The sequence below is a fragment of the Geotrypetes seraphini genome, chromosome 5 (assembly GCF_902459505.1).
Source record: "Geotrypetes seraphini chromosome 5, aGeoSer1.1, whole genome shotgun sequence".
In the NCBI taxonomy this organism is placed as follows: Eukaryota; Metazoa; Chordata; class Amphibia; order Gymnophiona; family Dermophiidae; genus Geotrypetes; species Geotrypetes seraphini.
Genome location: NC_047088.1, coordinates 82,691,381 through 82,710,288, shown reverse-complemented (window position 1 = coordinate 82,710,288; position 18,908 = coordinate 82,691,381). Strand labels below are relative to the sequence as shown.

General features: G+C 41.5%; 1 protein-coding gene across 6 annotated transcripts in view; it reads left to right on the top strand.

The window, feature by feature from the left end:
• Positions 1-18,908, top strand: part of SLC25A14 (solute carrier family 25 member 14) — a 42,372-nt gene that overhangs the window by 5,362 nt on the left and 18,102 nt on the right. For 3 of the 6 annotated variants that reach the window (XM_033944224.1, XM_033944223.1, XM_033944222.1), the window contains 3 exons: positions 10,053-10,144; positions 14,190-14,337; positions 17,197-17,291. In XM_033944224.1, coding sequence (XP_033800115.1) covers positions 10,081-10,144; positions 14,190-14,337; positions 17,197-17,291 — 307 coding nt within the window. In that variant the 5' untranslated portion in view covers positions 10,053-10,080. Of the gene's footprint in view, positions 1-2,679; positions 2,767-6,454; positions 6,480-10,052; positions 10,145-14,189; positions 14,338-17,196; positions 17,292-18,908 lie in introns of those variants that run through there. The other 3 variants (XM_033944225.1, XM_033944226.1, XM_033944227.1) reach the window with 2 other exon arrangements.

Genomic DNA, 18,908 nt, shown 5'->3' with positions numbered 1-18,908 from the left:
ATTCCTTGCGGGGATGGGTGGGGATGGGTGGGATTTCTGTCCCCATGCAACTCTCTAATCTCTTGGAGAAAGAAAGAGATAATGGTTACTGTGGATGGGCAAACTAGATGGGCCATTTGGCCTTTATCTGCCGTCATGTTTCTATGTTTTTTATTATGCATATCCCAAAAATCTGGCTTGTTTGCAGTCAGGGGCAACAGAACAATTTTTTGGTTGGAGGGGCCAAACAACCAGCCTGTGGCCCTTTCCCCAAGCCCTTTAGTTGCTGATACTGTGTTGAGCAAAATATTAAGAACATAAGAAGTTGCATCTGCTGAGTCAGACCAGAGGTCCATCGCGCCCAGCAGTCCGCACCCGCGGTGGCCCATCAGGCCCATGACCTGTACGGTGATCATTGTCTGAACCCTTTAATCCCCTTGGTCTCTATCTATACTCTCTCTATATCCCATCTCTACCTCTATCTGTATCCCTCAATCCCCCTATCTTTCAGGAATTTATCTAATCCTTCTTTAAAACCCTGTAGTGTACTCTGTCCTATCACATATTGATGGCTTTACTTACACTGTGATATCAGTAGTCAGATAGCATAGCAGCTACCCTATCCTAAAGGTTACAAAAAAGTCATTGCAGTCAGGAAATCCTTTACCCCCCTCCCCCCCCCCCCAGGTCTGGCTGAAAGGATCGTGGCATCATGAGCCAACTTTCTTCAGCATTCTACTCCCTTTTACCTTCACTGGTGCCCTTCTTGTGGTTTGGTATCACTGCCTATCCCCTTCCCCCTGCAATCCTGCAACATGCTGGTAGTTGCAACATGAAAAGAGACAGCCTCTGACCAGCCCTTTGGTGTTCCTTCTCTTGGTCCCATCTCATCTGATGAAATTACCTGTGGGCAGAATACTGACTGAAGGGACAACCAGGGGCTGGCTGGAAGCTGCCTTTTTTCACATTGCTGTTGCTGGCAGGTTTGCAGACCCATGGGGGGGAAAAGGGGGGGGGAAAGGGAAAGGGAGCATCATTCTATAAATGGTACTCCAAGTTGGGCTAAACTAGAATATAGGCACTTATTTCAAAAACAATCTTAAGGATATGCAAAATGAAATCCAAAAAAATTATCCATCACATATCCCACAAATAAATCTCAAGTAATTCTTTACATAAGAACATAAGAATTGCCGCTGCTGGGTCAGACCAGTGGTCCATCATGCCCAGCAGTCCGCTCACGCAGCGGCCCTCTGGTCAAAGACCAGGGCCCTAACTGAGACTAGTCCTACCTGCGAACGTTCTTGTTCAGCAGGAACTTGTTTAACTTTGTTTTGAATCCTTGGAGGGTGTTTTCCCCTATAACAGCCTCCGGAAGAGCGTTCCAGTTTCTACCACTCTCTGGGTGAATAAGAACTTCCTTACGTTTGTACGGAATCTATCCCCTTTCAACTTTAGAGAGTGTCCTCTCGTTCTCCCTACCTTGGAGAGGGTGAACAACCTGCCCTTATCTACTAAATCTATTCCCTTCGGTACCTTGAATGTTTCGATCATGTCCCCTCTCAATCTCCTCTGTTCGAGGGAGAAGAGGCCCAGTTTCTCTAATCTTTCGCTGTACGTTAGCTCCTCCAACCCCTTAACCATCTTAGTTGCTCTTCTCTGGACCCTTTCGAGTAGTACCGTGTCCTTTTTCATGTATGGCGACCAGGTGAGGGTGCACCATGACCCGGTACAGCGGCATGATAACCTTTTCCGATCTGTTCGTGATCCCCTTCTTTATCATTCCTAGCATTCTGTTCGCCCTTTTCGCCGCCGCTGCCGCACATTGAGTGGATGGCTTCATCAATTTGTCGATCAGAACTCCCGTCAGAGGTCAAGATATTCACCATATATATCTCGCATCAATCCAAAACTTTTCAAATTTCTATGCATTTAATATAGTCTTAAACTTTCAAAATATGCTTATTAGCTGAGACAAATTCATCCAAGTTGGACGCCATTTATAGAATAGCACTTATTGCCCATTTCCAACTGAAATCTGGCATAAGCCCTAGTGTGTAATTTTTAGGTGCAGGTCCACAGTATTCAGTAATACTGCATGCATCTGTACTGAACACCCATACCCCCTTTTCGCATGTGGATCTTTATAGAATAGCGCTTAGCATGATGCACACGCAAATCCAAATTGTTGCTAGTTAACGTCAATAATCTATAGCAGGGCTGCCCAAGTCCGGTCCTCGAGATCTACTGGCAGGCCAGATTTTCAGAATATCCACAATGAATATGCATGAGAGAGATTTGCATACCAAGAAGGCAGTCAGGCAAATCTTTCTGATGCATATTCATTGTGGATATCATGAAAACCTGGTCTGCCAGTAGATCTCGAGGACCGGACTTGGGCAGCCCTGATCTATAGCATCCAATTATAATTTTGTTATGTTAACAAAATTGTAAGTTTTGTGTCGAGGTGTACCTGCTATACACCACCTTGGGTGAATCTCTTAATAAAGTTGGTTAATATGTGTAATTATGTAATAAGATAAGAACAATTCTATGGACGCTTTAGCATTTAGCATGCGCTAAATGGGCTAGCGTGCCTTAGTAAAAGACCCTCTTATTTACTTTGAATGACTTCAGTATTTTTCAGAGAGAAATTTGCTTCAAATGCTTTTTTTTCTTTAAAAATCTTTCTCTCTCTAGCTCCCTTTAGAAGTGGGCTGCTGCTTTAGGAACTACATTGCCTTTCCTTCTGTGACATGCTAGGAGATTCAGGGAAACAGATACGAAGTAAGTTCTAAAGTCCATTGTGCCTGAAGCTTCTTGTACAGTGCTTGCCAATCTTTTTGTGGTCGTGACCCCATGATTGCAGCCAAATGAAATTGTGTGAAACCCCCTATCTCTCTCCATCCCCCAGAGGTGCAGAATAATGATGCACTTATGAGAGCCTTCCCAGGTAGCAACTTCAAACATAGGTTTTGTGACCTCACATTGAGGGTCCTGGCTCATAGTCTGGGAAGCTCTGTTCAAGTATATTTCAGCTTAAAATTTTAACCGCCTTATGGGTATGGCCTCAAAGTATTGCGGATTTCATCCATCAAGAAAGCTGGTATTGGAAGGAATTAGCAATGCTTTTGTTCACCGATATGCTGTATTTTTAAGCTGCAGAAAAATAAGTATGGTAAATCCCTTAAAATTAAAAAAAACCCCTTCTTGTTCAGAGCAAAGCTTTTCAAATCAGGGGCAGTGGAATAACACTTGATTTAGCAGAACCAAATAAACCAATTTGTTGCTCTCATCCCAAAATCTCTAATTGCTGCTACTGTGTTGAGCAAAATATTGGTTGGACCAAGGCCAACCTTATTCCACTGCCTATGTTTCAAATACACATTCACTTTTGATGGCTTTCCCTGAGTTGTTGCTTACTTGTACAGCTGTATCAACAAACAAAAGGAAGCAGACTAGCAGTGTCCAGATATGGTCATCTATAACAGTGTTCTTCAACCTTTTTACACCTATGGACCGGCAGAAATAAAATAATTATTTAATGGACCGGCAAACTAATAAGACTGAAATTTTTAAAAACTCCATCGCCGCCCCGTCCCCGCGAGCTCAGTCCCGTTTACCTTCTGATCCCATCCGCACAAGCCTCAAATAGTTATGATTTTATATTGAACATATTTTATTAAAGTATAAAAAGAAACAATATTCTGTACAATTATCATTTTATAAATATAAATAATACAGGGCAAGGATCAACAAAACCCCTGTCTCCCTTCCCCTTCACATATATCCCCTTTACTATCAAGAAAACTGAATAAGCCAAATTATTACAGAATGCTACACAAATATCATGCTAATAGAATACCGCAGTCACACATGGCAGGAATGATGTTAGGGGGAGTGCAACTAGGGCAACTGCCTCCTGGTCAGAGAGAGCCCTAAGCCAGCTGGAAGCTAAAGAACCACTGCCTGGGCTTTGCACTCCCCAGTTATGTCTAACATCAGCTCTAGCAGGATACTATATTCTAATCACAAGATAGAAATAAAATTATTTTTTTCCACCTTTTGTCGTCTCTGGTTTCTGCTTTCATTGTCTTTTCACTCTCTTCCATCCAGCATCTGCCCTCTGTCTCTTCAATCCAGCATTTGCCCCTTCCATCCAATGTCTGCCTTCTCCCCCCTCCCATATGGTATCTGCATTCTTTCTATGCCCCTCTCTCCTACACCAAATCTAGCATCTTTGTCCCTCTTTCCTTATTTTTCATCTGACCCCCCCTTCCCAGCATCAATCTCTCTCTACTTTGTCATTTCTCTGTCTCTCCCCTTTCTTTCATCTGATCTCTCCATTCCATCCTGACTCCTTCCCCTCCTCTAATCTCCCTGCCAGCTGTTTCCTTCCAATTTTCCCCCTCTCCTGTCCAGTAGTACCTTCTCCCTTATCCAACAGTAACTCTCTTCCGTTCCCTTTCCCTTCTCCCCTGTCAGTAGTATCCCCTTCCCCTCCCTTGTCCAGGAGTACCCCTTCTTCCTTTCCTCCTCCCCTTATCCAACAGTAACTCTCGTCCCTTCCCTTTCCCTTCTCCCATGTCAGCAGTACCCCCTTCCCCTCCCTTGTCCAGGAGTACCCCTTCTCCCTTCCCTCCTTCCCTCTCCAGCAAATGTTTCCTCTATGTAGGCTAGCAGCAGCTCTGTGTGCTTTTAACTTCGGCACACAGCTGCTCCTAAGCAGTATTTAAGCCGCGGTTTCATGAGGCAGCCTCGGGGCCTTTGGTAGGCTGGCCCACATCGCATCATCGAAGCGAGCCAGCCTAGCAAAGGCCCCGAGGCTGTCTCAGGAAATCGCAGCTAAAATACTGCTTAGGGGCAGCTGTGTGCCGAAGTTAAAAGCACACAGAGCTGCTGCTAGCCTACATAGAGGAAACATTTGCTGGAGAGGGAAGGAGGGAAGGGAGAAAGGGTACTCCTGGACAAGGGAGAGAAAGGGGGTACTGCTGACATGGGAGAAGGGAAAGGGAAGGGACGAGAGTTACTGTTGGATAAGGGGAGGAGGAAAGGAAGAAGGGGTACTCCTGGACAAGGGAGGGGAAGGGGATACTGCTGACAGGGGAGAAGGGAAAGGGAACGGAAGAGAGTTACTGTTGGATAAGGGAGAAGGTACTACTTGACAGGAGAGGGGGAAAATTGGAAGGAAACAGGAGAAAGGCATGAGCAGGAGACATATGCGGCAGGAGTCCCGGCATAGCGACGGCAACAGGAAGTTGCATGTCAGCTGACGCCAGCACCTTTTGTTGCGGCGGAGACCCGAATCCTTCACGGACCGGTAAGATTTTTTTGCAGTCCGGCAGTTGAAAAACTGTGATCTATAAGAAAATGGATGTGGTGAGAACTTCCTTAAACGTTAAATCCTTCTGTCTCCAGAAGAATGAAAAGCTTGTATTTTAGGGCCCCTTTTACAAAGACGCAGTAGCGAGTCCAAACATCACAAATGCGACATGGCCCATGGAAATTGAATGGACTGCATCACATTTGCCACACAAGAATATTAACTATGGCTTTGTAAAAGGAGCCCCTAATGTTCTTTCATCAGTTGAATTATATGAAAATATATTTTTGGAAGTACTTTACAAATGCACAGGTATCTAAAGGTACAGAAAGAGGCAATGATCTGCAAACAGGCAAATCAATAAACAAAGCAGACCAGAAACTATAAAGGTGCATAAATTTGTTGTAAACACATACCTGACGTGGCCACATTTCACCTTCCAAAGGCTGCGTCAGGAGTAGAGCTTTTAATTCAGATGTACAAAAATTAAAATCACATGGAAGCAATAAATGCATACATTATTAAAAACAACTGGAAGGTGGCCAAAGTAATGCCAATGTTTAAAAAGGGTTCCAGAGATGATCCAGGAAATTTATAGACTGGTGACTCCAATGTTGGTGCCGGGCAAAATGGTAGAGACTATTATAAAAAAAAAAAAAAGCAACAAAATTAAAGAGCATATACATAAACCTAGATTAATGAGACATAGCTAACATGGATTTAGTCGAGGGAAATCTTACCTCGCCAATCTACTACATTTCTTCAGAGGGGTGAATAAACATGTGGATAAAGGTGAGTCAGTTGATAATGTGTATCTGGATTTTCAAAAGGTATTTGACAAAGTACCTCATGAAAGACTTCTGAGGAAATTAGAAAGTTATGGGATAGGAGGTAATCTCCTATTATGGCTTCCGGTAGCTCATTGCATTGCCTATAAAATATGTCGGTTAACTTTGACATCTCTTCTTTTTAAAGCTCCAACGTTTATCAATAGACTCTTGGTTCCCTATGCCTCTTCCAGAATGCTGAGATCTAGTGATCAACACTTATTGACAGTTCCCTCTTTTAAAATCATTAGTACACGTCGACAGTATATTTTTTTCCGTCACAGCACCATAAACATGGCATTCCTTGCCCATTTATCTAAGAGAAGAACGTCTTATAAACAGATTTAAGAGTAAGTTTAAAGTGCTTTCTTTTTAAAGATGCCTTTGACTGACTAGTTTCTTAGATTTGGTCTGCTCCTTTCAATTTTATGCTCTGTTATTTTTATTTATCCCCTCCTGATGTTTAACCCCTTATTCATTTCTTTTCTGTTAATTATTGTATTTCTTACCCTTTTTCCCCTTTTTAGTGTATGTTATGTTCATTGAGTATTGTTTGCATGTTTGTTCCCCCTGAAAGTTGTAAAGTTTTTTAAATAATGTACATCGCTTTGAAGTATGATTAAGCGATTAATCAAATTTTAAATAAAACTTGGAAACTTAAAAGATAGAAAATAGAGAGTCTGCTCTTCTTTTGTCCCCTGATACTTAAATTTTGGCAAACCATTCGGGGTCAAATCAATAGGATTTCCCAATGGCATTGACATAGGATGCAGTATTGTTTGGTACGTTATTAATGTCCAAGAGTCCGATAATACCAAATAACAATAAATTATTTCTCATCATGACAGGAGTTGCCATACAACTTATTATGAAAAACTGGGACAGGTTAAACTATAGCTTTTGGTGGGAAACCTTATGCCAAACCCATAGGTTCAAATGTATGAATTCAATGTATATGGGACATTATAAGAAGTTCAAGGAAATTTGGGACACATTAACAAAATTTTGCAAGAAGTGACTAGTAGTCTTACCCTTGATTCCTGAATGAAAGTTATACACATCCAGGATGGGTGGGAGGGAGGGGGGGAATATATACTTATCTTGTCATATGATTGTAATTTTATATGTCCTGATCATACGTATTATCCTTTAATCTGCATGAGTGTTTTTACACTCTCAGTATGGGTGGGTGGGAGGTGGTGGAGAGGGGGATATGTACTTACTATATCATTTGATGAATTTGAGTGCTGTTTATTCTGTTAGTATGATAATATGTTGCACTTTGTGTTGGCTTTTAAAATGAATAAAGATTATTTAAAAAAAAGAAAATAGAGAGTAATGTTAAATGGTCAGTATTCTTTTTTTATTATTATTCATTTTTAAAACTTCAATTGTACACAAGAGATAATGCATTTACATAAAATATTAACATTACAGCACAATAAACTTAATAGAATAAAGACAAGACTTATTTTCTCCCACCCATTTTCCAATTGATCAACACGTTATAAAAATACCTGTAAACAACCTATGTAATACCTCTTAACCAGTGCCAAAACATACCCCCCCTCCCCGGATGTGTATGTTTTCCTCATTTATATAAATAAATCTATCCTTACAATATTTAGTTAATGGTTCCCAAACTTCCATAAATTTTTTATAATATCCCTTCTGAATGGCCATAAACTTTTCCATTTAAAAGACATAACATAGGGATTCCCACCAGAATGAATAATTTAATCTATCCCAATTTTTCCAATTCTTTAAAATAAGCTGCATGGCAACCCCCGTCATTATAAACAAAAGTTTGTTATTTTTTGCCGAAATTTGACTTTTTGCCTTCATAGATTTTCCAAATAAAATGGTATCATATGATAGTGCCACTGGATTTTCTAATAAATTATTAACTTGATCCCAAATAGATATCCAGAATTTTAGTATCAAGGGACAAATTTTAGTATCAAATGATCCAATGTCCCAACTTCCAGATGACAGTGCCAGCATCTATTAGACTTGGAACTATCTACTCTATGTAATGGTCAGTATTCTTAAAGGAGAAGAGTAAATACATATTGGGGATCTCCAGGAGTCTGTACTAGGACCACTGCTTTTTAACATATTTATCAATGATTGAGAGATGGGAATAACTACTGAGATAATTAAATTTGCTGATGACACAAAGTTGTTCAATTACAAGAGGACTTTGCAAGACTGGACATCAAAATGGCAAATGATGTTTAATGTAAGCAAGTACAAAGTGATGCATGTGGGAAAGTGAACTGAACTATAGCTACTTGATACAGGGTTCCACATTAGGAGTCACCGCCCAGGAAAAGGATCGAGATGTCATCGTTGAGGATATGTTGAAACCTTCAGCTCAGTGTACAGTGGTGGCTAAGGAAGCAAATAGAATGTTAGGAATTATCAGGAATGTAATGGGAAACAAATATGGGAATATTATAATGCCTTTGTATCACTCCTTGGTCCAGCACACCAATTTTGGCCGCTGCATCTCAAAAAAGATGTGTGGGGGCATAATTTTAAAAAAAGTCAAAGTCCCTTTTTGGCCTAAGGCTTTAAGCGCCCAAAGTAGGCAACAGAGAAATGTCCATTCTCAAAAAAAAACGTCCAAAATGTGTTTTGGGAGTGTGTTTTTTTCCGAGAATGGCTTACCTGTACGTTCAGGCATTTATTCGCCCAAACCACCATTACGTCTACCTTTAAGCCCTGTTCTCTAAAAAAATCGTCCAAGTCCCAAACGCCCAAAATAAGACCTTTTAGGCATGGGAGGGACCAGTCCTTCACCTAAAAACATGATTCTTTAACCGGCGTCTGTCATAAGCGCTGGTTAGAGAATTGTGGAACCATCCATCCCCCTCCGCCCCAATGATCGTGGCAGGAGAGATGCCCAATCCCCTGCTGACACCCCTGAATGATTGTGGCAGGAGAGATGTCGGGAAAAATAAAAACAGTCCTCTCGATAACAAACACTTGGGAGGAGAAAAGAAAGCTGTCAAGCTGAAAACAAAAATACTGGAAAGGCAGCAACAGCATAATTCTTTTTGGTTAGCAATAAAAAAAACCCAAAACACAATTAAATTACAGGTATGCAAGCTTCAAGTTCAAAAGAAAGCAAGAAAAGCATAGCAGCTTACCTCAGTGAAGTTAAACTAGAAGCAGGAAAAGTAAATGCAGAAGACTGCCACACTCAGACATTCCAATAAACATTTGCCTCATTCCATACTCCAAAGTCACCTCAGAGGTCAGGAGTGGAGGGGGAGGGACCCAGCACCACCAGGTGTCACCCAAGCTGGGGAATTAACCAGATCAGAAGCTACCAAACAATCACCAAGAAAGAGCTGCATGAGACATCCACTAGGAGACAGAGAGAAATACTGAACATTTCAGGTTGCATGATATCCTTAAAGGGCGAAGTTCTTGGAACTATTTTTCTCTGTTTCCATCTACTTGTAAATGGACATAACCCATTCATTCTGGACTAGTTTGGCTTAGGTGTAATGTAATATTGCATTACCTATGGAAATGGGCTTTAATAAAATTGCCCCACTATATGAGGGTTAGAGTAATACCATTTTTGAACCTTTACCCAGCATTTGGAACTGTGTGCATATGTCTGCATTTTCAAAAGAATGCATGTATTGTAACGTGGAACAAATATTCATACAAGATTGATAAGGTGAGTAAATGTAATCAGAAATGGGAGTTATTTTGTGCAAAATGAACGGTGGAGGAATCAATTTTGGAAGAAACATCAACAGTTGATGTTTGAGTTCTCAAATTTATTTTGCAAAGCTATTTGTCCACTGACCTCAACACTAGCATATCTCTTGTGAACTTGTGTATTATGTTGTGCTTTAAAAAGCGTTCTAGCTAATGTAATTAGTGTCTCTTTGCCTAAACAGAGATAAGAAAGTAGTCCCAGGTTCTGCAATGTCTGGTCTGAACTGGAAACCCTTTGTTTATGGAGGGCTGGCTTCAATTGTTGCAGAATTTGGTGAGTTCCCAATCCTGAAGGTAAAGTATGGACAAACTCTCCCAGTTATTTTATGTAGAAAACAGATATGAAAATGCTAGTCATCTTTCAATTCTGCTTATGTGTTCCCCCTTGGAAATGTTTGGCTACTGTGATGGGTTGAACTTAGAAACAGCTAAATAAAAAGTGAGGAAAACAGAGAACCATAAACTGTAGACCAGAATCCAAAATCAAAAGGTTCTCTAAACTCTATATGAACACAAGTATAATTATGTGATTCCTTAAGCAGCATAGCGAAATGCTGGCCATCATTGATTATGGGCCTACACAGTTTTTGAAAATCATGAAAAGTTCCAGAGCACTTGTCAGTTAAGAGTTTTGTTGTATAATTTGAATAAAAAGTATAATATAATTAAGAGATAAAAGTCACTTTTCCCATAGGATGGGAGAAATTTTATGTCAGTGAAGAGTTCAGCTCTAGGGGTTTGTGTGGTTTTTTTTAGCCTGGAGCTCTTTGAGGCTTTCTTATCCCATTCTTGTAATTATACCTGTGTTTATAGAGAATTTAGTGAACCTTTTGATTATGGATTGAATTAAGGCTACATTTATGGACACAGCAGTTTCAACCTACTACTTTTAGGGCTTTCAGAGTAAAGCCTGATTTTTGCATAGGACATCTAGAGACAAAATGGGATGTCCAAGTCTAAACATGCTCAATGTCTTGAATATTTTATAAAAGGCTCAATCTTTTGTAAAATGTGTATAACGATGCAGGGAATAAACATTTAAGAACATAAGAATTGTCGCTGCTGGGTCAGACCAGTGGTCCATCGTGCCCAGCAGTCCGCTCACGCAGCGGCCCTCTGGTCAAAGACCTGCACCCTAACTGAGACTAGCCCTACCTGCATACATTCTGGTTCAGCAGGAACTTGTTTAACTTTGTCTTGAATCCCTGGAGAATGTTTTCCCTATGACAGACTCTGGAAGAGCGTTCCAGTTTTCTACCACTCTAGGTGAAGAAGAATTTCCTTACGTTCATACGGAATCTATCACCTTTCAATTTTAGAGAGTGCCCTCTCGTTCTCCCTACCTTGGAGAGGGTGAACAACCTGTCCTTATCTACTAAGTCTATTTCCTTCAATACCTTGAATGTTTCAATCATGTCCCCTCTCAATTTCCTCTGTTCGAGGGAGAAAAGGCCCAGTTTCTCTAATCTTTCAGTGTACGGCAACTCCTCCAGCCCCTTAACCATTTTAGTCGCTCTTCTCTGGACCCTTTTGAATAGTACCGTGCCCTTCTTTATGTACGGCGGCCAGTGCTAGACACAGTACTCCAGGTGAGGGTACACCATGGCCTGGTACAGCGGCATGATAACCTTCTCCGATCTGTTCGTGATCCCCTTCTTTATCATTTCTAGCATTCTGTTTGCCCTTTTTGCTGCCACCGCGCATTACACAGATGGCTTCATCAACTTGTTGATCAGAACTCCCAAGTCTCTTTCCTGGGAGGTCTCTCCAAGTACCGCCCCTGACATCTTGTATTCATGCATGAGATTTTTGTTACCAACATGCATCACTTTATACTTATCCACGTTGAACCTCATTTGCCATGTCGATGCCCATTTCTCCTTCTTGATTATGTCACGTTGCAGATCTTTGCAATCCCCCTGTGTCTTCACTACTCTGAATAACTTCGTATTGTCCACAAATTTAATCACCTCACTCGTCATACAAATGTCCAGATCGTTTATAAAGATGTTGAAGAGCATGGGTCCAAGCACCGAGCCCTGCAGCACCCCACTGGTGATGCTCTTCCAGTCCGAGTATTGTCCATTTACCCCCACTCTCTGTTTCCTATGCTCCAGCCAGTTTTTTAATCCATGTGAGTATTTCACCCTCGATTCCATGGCTTGCAATTTTCCAAAGTAGTCATTCATGCAGAACCTTGTCAAATGCCTTCTGAAAATCCAGATATACAATGTCGACCGGGTCGCCCTTGTCTGTCTGCCTGTTTACTCCCTCAAATAATAATAATAATAACTTTATTTTGTATACCGCCATACCCAGGGAGTTCTAGGCGGTTCACATCAATTAATTAGGTTACAAACAATGAAGTCATTGGAGTTAACAGTTTAGGAATGTACAGGTCATTGAAATTGACAGGAATATACAAGAGTGTACAATGGGAAGGTAATATTTATTTACAGGAAAAATACAGGTCATTGAAGTTTAACAGGTTAGGAGAGTACAATAAGAAGGAGTAGGTGGAGATTCACGTGCATTGATGGGAGTTGAAGAAGTAGAAGAGGGTGTGTTAAGGGTTCTGTCCGTGGAATAAGTGTGTTTTGAGTTTTTTGTCTGAAGTCAAGGTAGGTGGGGGCGTCGAGCACAATTTGGGCTAGCCATGGGATCAGTTTAGCCGCCTGGAAGGAGGTTTTGTCAAGGAACTTTTGAAATGACATAGTTTTAGGGAGGGGAAGGCGAACAGATGAATTCTGCGGGAGTTCTTATTGTTGTACTTTAGATTGAAGTGGTTGAGGCAGCAAGTTCGTCAAACAAGATCTGCCTTTGCTGAAACCGTGCTGGCTGGTCCTCATCAGACCATGTCCATCAAGGTGATCATTTGGTTTGCAGCACATACAGTAGAAATAGCTATTTTAAACAAAGAACATGTAAATGCTGGTACTTAATATGTAAATGGTTATTTGGCAACCTATATATGTAAATGCCAACAATTTCATGTTAGAAGTCCAATTTGCATTTTGGACATGCAGAAACATGTATTTAGATTAATATGTTACATTACGCATCTGAATCCCAAATTTAGAAAGTCAGGATATAAATATCTAAAACGTGAATATATGTAAAGGGAACAGGGTCTGGGTGTATTTTGGGCAGAACTATGGATTGTGAAAAAAGATACATGTATATTCTCCATTTCAGAAGCGGAATGAGTGTTCATGACTGCCAGCATGAACGTCAGGATTTCCATCTGCTCCTGGGGATGTCTAGGATTTTAGAAAATTTCTTGTTTTTAGCAGTGCTTCACTGCAAGGACTAGGGGTGATCTCCCTCTTAATCCTCCAGTGCTTTTGTCCCCCTGCTCCCCCAAATGGTATTAGTAAGGATATTGGGTTCTGTGACAGCTTCAAAAACATAGATGTGTACAGTATGTCTGTGAAATGGCTGACAAATACATGTATGTTCTAGCACATTTGCATGCATGTTCTGAAATCACATGTTGGCATACAAACACTAAATTTAAACCTCTCCCCCAAAATACTCAAAAAAAATAACTGTGAACACTTTCTCATAGCAGAGAAGGAAAAAGCCTCAGATCATGGAGTGCCAGCGACAATAGCTCTACCACACACACATCTCAGGCATAAAAAACCTTCAATGTTCCTTATGAAATATTGTAACACTTTTGTGCTTTTGCAAACCCCCTAAGTTTTTTTGTTTTATTAATACATTCTATTCATATGCCTTCCCCTACCTTTTCTTTTTTCCTCATTTCTAATGTTTATTTTTATTTTTATATTTCTATATTTGATTTAATTCTTAAAATTATTTTCTATTTAATTAGTTTCTTTCCATTACATTATTATTTTGTAATGTACATTTTGTTTAACAATATGGTATTGAGAGTTCAATGTATTCTTGTTAGGATGCTTCATATCTCATTTTTTCCTCTATCTTTATTTTCCTCTCTATTATTTTGCTAATTTGTTTGTTCTTTGATACTTTAGTTAGATTGTGAGCCTTCGGGACAGTAAGGGAATTACAAAGTACCTATTCTTTATTTATTTATCTTATTTTTATTGTCTATTTTCTGTAAACCGCTTAGAATCCTAACGGAATTTAGCGGTATATAAGAAATAAATTACATTACATTACATTACATTACATAACACAGCCCCCCCTACGGTGGCCAGTATTTCATGGGCTCTAACCACTTCATCGTGGTATTTGGGACTGTAACTAGGAAAACAAATTAATATAAAGGAGTCGGTATATCAAAAGGCTTTCAGTTGCCTAATAGATTGATTTTTGGTTTCTTTTCTCAGGTACATTTCCAATTGACCTAACAAAAACACGTCTTCAGATTCAAGGACAATGTATTGATGTTAGCTACAAAGAGATAAGATACAGAGGCATGTTTCATGCCTTATTCCGAATCTACCAGGAAGAAGGTCTCCTAGCTCTATACTCGGGGTATGTATACAGCAATTGGGGAGGTGTATGTAGGTAGAAGGTAGGGAATCCTGATTGTGGGCTGGGGTGGAGTGGTGTGGGGAGAAGAAGGCATAGCAATTACATGTCTGGGGGCATAACAGATAAGTTATCCTGACTTTATTCATTGGAATATAATGCTAGAAAAAAAATGTGGCAATACTTTCTGAAAATTTGCAATCTAGTTTAGAGTATTTTGTCCTATTATAGATGCCAAATTTCCTGAAGCACTAAGGATCTGCTAATATTTTATGGGTTAATATTCAGTTAATTTGGTTTTTTTCTTTATTTAGTTTCAGTTTCATGTTGTCAGCCCAGTCGACAACTTGACAAGTGACTTTCTCTACCGATTTGTTAATCTTTTTTTCTTTCTTGTAGAAAGGAATGCATATTGTAATATCATCTGTGTAGGAGAAGTGAGGTTGTTCTTGTTTAATAAGTATCCTAGTGTTGACATTAGTAAGTTGAAAAATATTGGAGAGAGTGGTGAGCCTTGGGGTTCTCCGTTTGATGCTGACCATTGTTCCAATCTTTCTCCGTTCATTTTCATGCTGTAAAAGGGGGCAACTATCGGTGCTCTACTGTACCTGGATAAATGCTTGCAACCATGTTTGGACGCCTAACACAGAGCATGACTTAGGCATCCAAACTAAGTAGATAATAGGCCATTTAAGAGCCTTAACGAGCGATAATTGGCACTTAGGCGTCCAAAGGATCTGGGCATCACTTTGTAGACGCGTTCATCATTTCATGGACACCCATTTGAAAAACTAGCGCCTAACTCAGTAGGCGTGGGCGTGGAATGAGTGTGGTTTGGATGAGGCTTCAATATAGATGTCCTTTGATTCATTTGCATAACGCTGAGCGAGCTAGAGTGTCCATCTCAGGCCTACATTGAAGGCGAATGAAAACCAGGTCTCCTTTTGAGCTTAGTTTGGGCTTTAAATAGATCTGAGTTCTATGGACAGAACTTAGGCACTCTTTGGATGCCCTTAATGCAATCTGCTAAATAGCTCTCTGGGTTTTTATTTTTTTTGCTTTATTAAGCTCAAAATACATTTAATAAGGCACCACATAAACAGGGCACATCAAAACAGATATACGCGTATTGCATGCACAACCTTTTATTTTTGCGGACAAACAGCAATGCTATTTGCTAATTAGAGGAAAAGATTCATTAACTGAAGCACAGCACATGAAAATACAGCTTTATGTTTCTTACTAAAAAGCTACCTTTTTTCTGACTAAACAGTGCTCCAATCAGTTCATTCTTGAAAGCAAAGAAAGCACATGAAAAAAATATAGATTGCAAAAAGGTAAAAAATAGAAAAAAACAGATACAGTCCTTAGCATGGCTTCTACTTCATTGCAAATGGAGGTTTGCAGCTGCACAATACTGACCTCATTGTGAGATCATCAAGGTGCACCTGCAAGGTAGAATGCCACAATTAAAATATGTGCTGGAATTTGAACCCATGACCTCTGGAAGATAGGAACAGAGCTTTTACCCTTTGAGCCAGAGCAGCTTCCATAGCTTAGGGATTTTCTAAGCTCTGATCTTCTCAAGTATTTTCACCTTCACATGGCTAGGATCACTATGCTAAAAGAGGAGAGGGATCAGTATAACACAAAATCATTTAAGAGTGCCATGATCCAAAAACCAAAATAAAAGAGAAACAGAAGATCTAAATAAAAAAAATGCCATTAGAAAAAAGTACAAACCAGGAAACTCCTACCTCTAGAAAAAAGTGTTGTCACTGTGTATAATGAAGATTCTAATGAAAAAAGAAACAATAAAGTAGATAAAAATTGCAAACCATGAAATAAAAAGAAAGCGCATAGTAATAATGGCGTTAAAAGAAAGGTGCTTCCAAAAAGTACAGCGGAACCTTGGTTTACGAGCATAATTCGTTCCAGAAGCATGCTTGTAAATCAAGTTACTTGTATATCAAAGCGAGTTTCCCCATAGGAATGAATGGAAACTCGCTTTGATTCGTTCCACCAATTTCCCCCCCCCCCCCCCCGAGGCTACCGGCGCTGCTCCATCACCCCCTCCCCCCGCTCTAACCGGCATCGCACACCCCCCCTGAGCCGGCATCGCAACCACCCCCCCCGCGAATGCCCCCCGCGAGAACCGCAAAGCACCCCCCTGCTGAAAGCGGCATCCGCCCGCCCTTCCTCCCAAACACGGTCCTTACCCCTTCTGCTCGTTGTAAGGGTGAATGCGAGCTCCCGCCTCTTGCCTGGGCTGGGCCTTGAGCATCTGCGCATGCTCAATGCCTTCTGGCTCTCATTCTCTCAGAGAACGAGAGCCAGAAGGCCTTGAGCATGCGCAAATGCTCAAGGCCCAGCCCAGGCAAGAGGCGGGAGCTCGCATTCACCCTTACAACGAGCAGAAGGGGTAAGGACCGTGTTTGGGAGGAAGGGCGGGCGGATGCCGCTTTCAGCACAGGGGTGCTTTGCGGTTCTCGCGGGGGGACGTTCGCCGGGGGGGGGGTGCGATGCTGGTTCAGGGGGGTGCGATGCCAGTTGGAGTGGGGGGAGGTGCTCGTACACCGGAACATGGTCGGTTTGCGAGGCAAAAGTTTGCTGAGTGTTTTGCTCGTCTTGCAAAACACTCGCAAACCGGCTTACTCACAAACCGAGGTTCCACTGTACTTGATTTTTTATTAGATTAGGTTAGGAGTATATAGGGTCTCAATGGGAGAGGAAGAGACAGTAGATAGTATGGTTGGGCAGACTGGATAGTCATATGGCCTCTGCCTTCATTTTCTATGTGTCAATTTTTTACTATGATGAGCTCATTAATGCCTTTTCTGCCTTCTGTTTTCTTCTGTACAGTATTGCACCTGCTTTGTTGAGACAAGCCTCTTATGGTACTATTAAAATAGGCATCTACCAGAGTCTGAAACAATTATTTGTAGATCGAATAGAAGGTTGGTACTGATCTTTTTGCTTTTTGGTTTGGTGGGCCCAAGCAGAGACTTTCAAACTAAGGAAAAGAGAAAACCCAGAAGTAAATTGATGATGTACCAGTAGAATATTAGAAGTAAAAAGCAGTCAGGCTGTGCATGGGCATGGTTTCGCCTTGAAGTGGCATTGTGTGAGCCTAAGCAGCCCCAGGCATCTCCCTAAGGCTGCAGTGCCTGAAATGTAGGCCAGCAAAATGATGTCCTACATTTCAAATAGACATGGCCGCTGAGCTGATTGTGGCAAGCGAATCCCTCTGCCGCGATCACCTGAGCAGCTGTGGCATGGAACCCCCCCCCCCCCTTTGAAGACGGGATGCCTTAGGCACCCGGACCAATTGGAATCTTAGGCCTCCTTCTCAGTGCATCCTGGGGTGCACTGGGAGTGGCCTAAGACTCTGATTGGCCAGCTATGCACTGGGAAGGGGAAGGCCTGCTATTATGGTGAGGCAAGCCTGCCGGCCGGGGGTCTAAGCATCCCTCTGGCTGGACTTTCTACGAAGAGGTACTGGGTGGGGGGGAGGGTCTATAAGCCTGAGAGGAGTTTGGGGGTCTGGAGAAGGGGTTGCTGGTTGGGGGTTCTAGAAAGGGGTGTTGCCAATTGGGGAGGGGGGTGGAGGTTCCAAGGGATGTTTCCGGCGGGACGGAGTGGGCATCCCTCCTGCCAGGAGAATTCTTGGGGGGGGGGTTGGGGGTTACGGTGGGAAAAAGTAGGCAACCTTCCTGCCGGGGGACTACACGGGGGGTTCCCTACCGCAGCTTCCTAGCTGCTCACAGCAGGGGGATTTCCTTGCTGTGATCAGCTGATGGCGATTCTCTAATCAGCACTTGTGACATGGGCACCAGTTAGAGAATCGAGGCAGCTAGGCAGGGTTAGATGTCTGTCCGTTAGGGTAGACACAATTCTGTATAGGATGCCGATGTTCAATTTTCAACCGATCCTTAGGCAGCGGCTGAGTCTGGTGTCCTTAACCGAATCTGCCCCATGGTGTTTACCACAGCTTAGTAAAAGGACCTTCAAAAGATTTATCAATTTACTGGTCTGGAGATCATAGAAGTGCTTTCCACCTCTAAAATGGGAAATACACATGTATATTTTTGCTCTGTGCTAGCCCTGCCCAAAACAGGTCCAAACCATACCTCCTTGTCACTTGCCCATAGTCACAATTTACACATGTAAATATGGACTTTCTTAAAATTGGGTTTCTATGTGCATGCAAGATATACGTATGTGCCAGTATTTACCCATGCAAATCGTGATTAGAACCAAAATAATTGCCGCAGTATTGCAGTTTTTCACACGAGCCAAGAAAAGTGGGAGAAAGTGTCACTGTGGACGTGGAAGTAGACATGAATGCCAAATGAGAATGAGAGGCGCACAAGGTATAAACTAATGTTTTTCAGGTGAAAGCTGAGCTGTTGAGGTTGTGTGCCTTTCATATTTGTGGTTGAAATAGAGCCTCACAATTAAGTAAGTTACTGGAGCTTTAGAAAGGCAAAATCTTTTATAAAAAGTTTGAACAGTGTGGCAATAGGGAACATTTTAGTAACAGTAAACAATTGTGTCTACTAACTACCCACCTT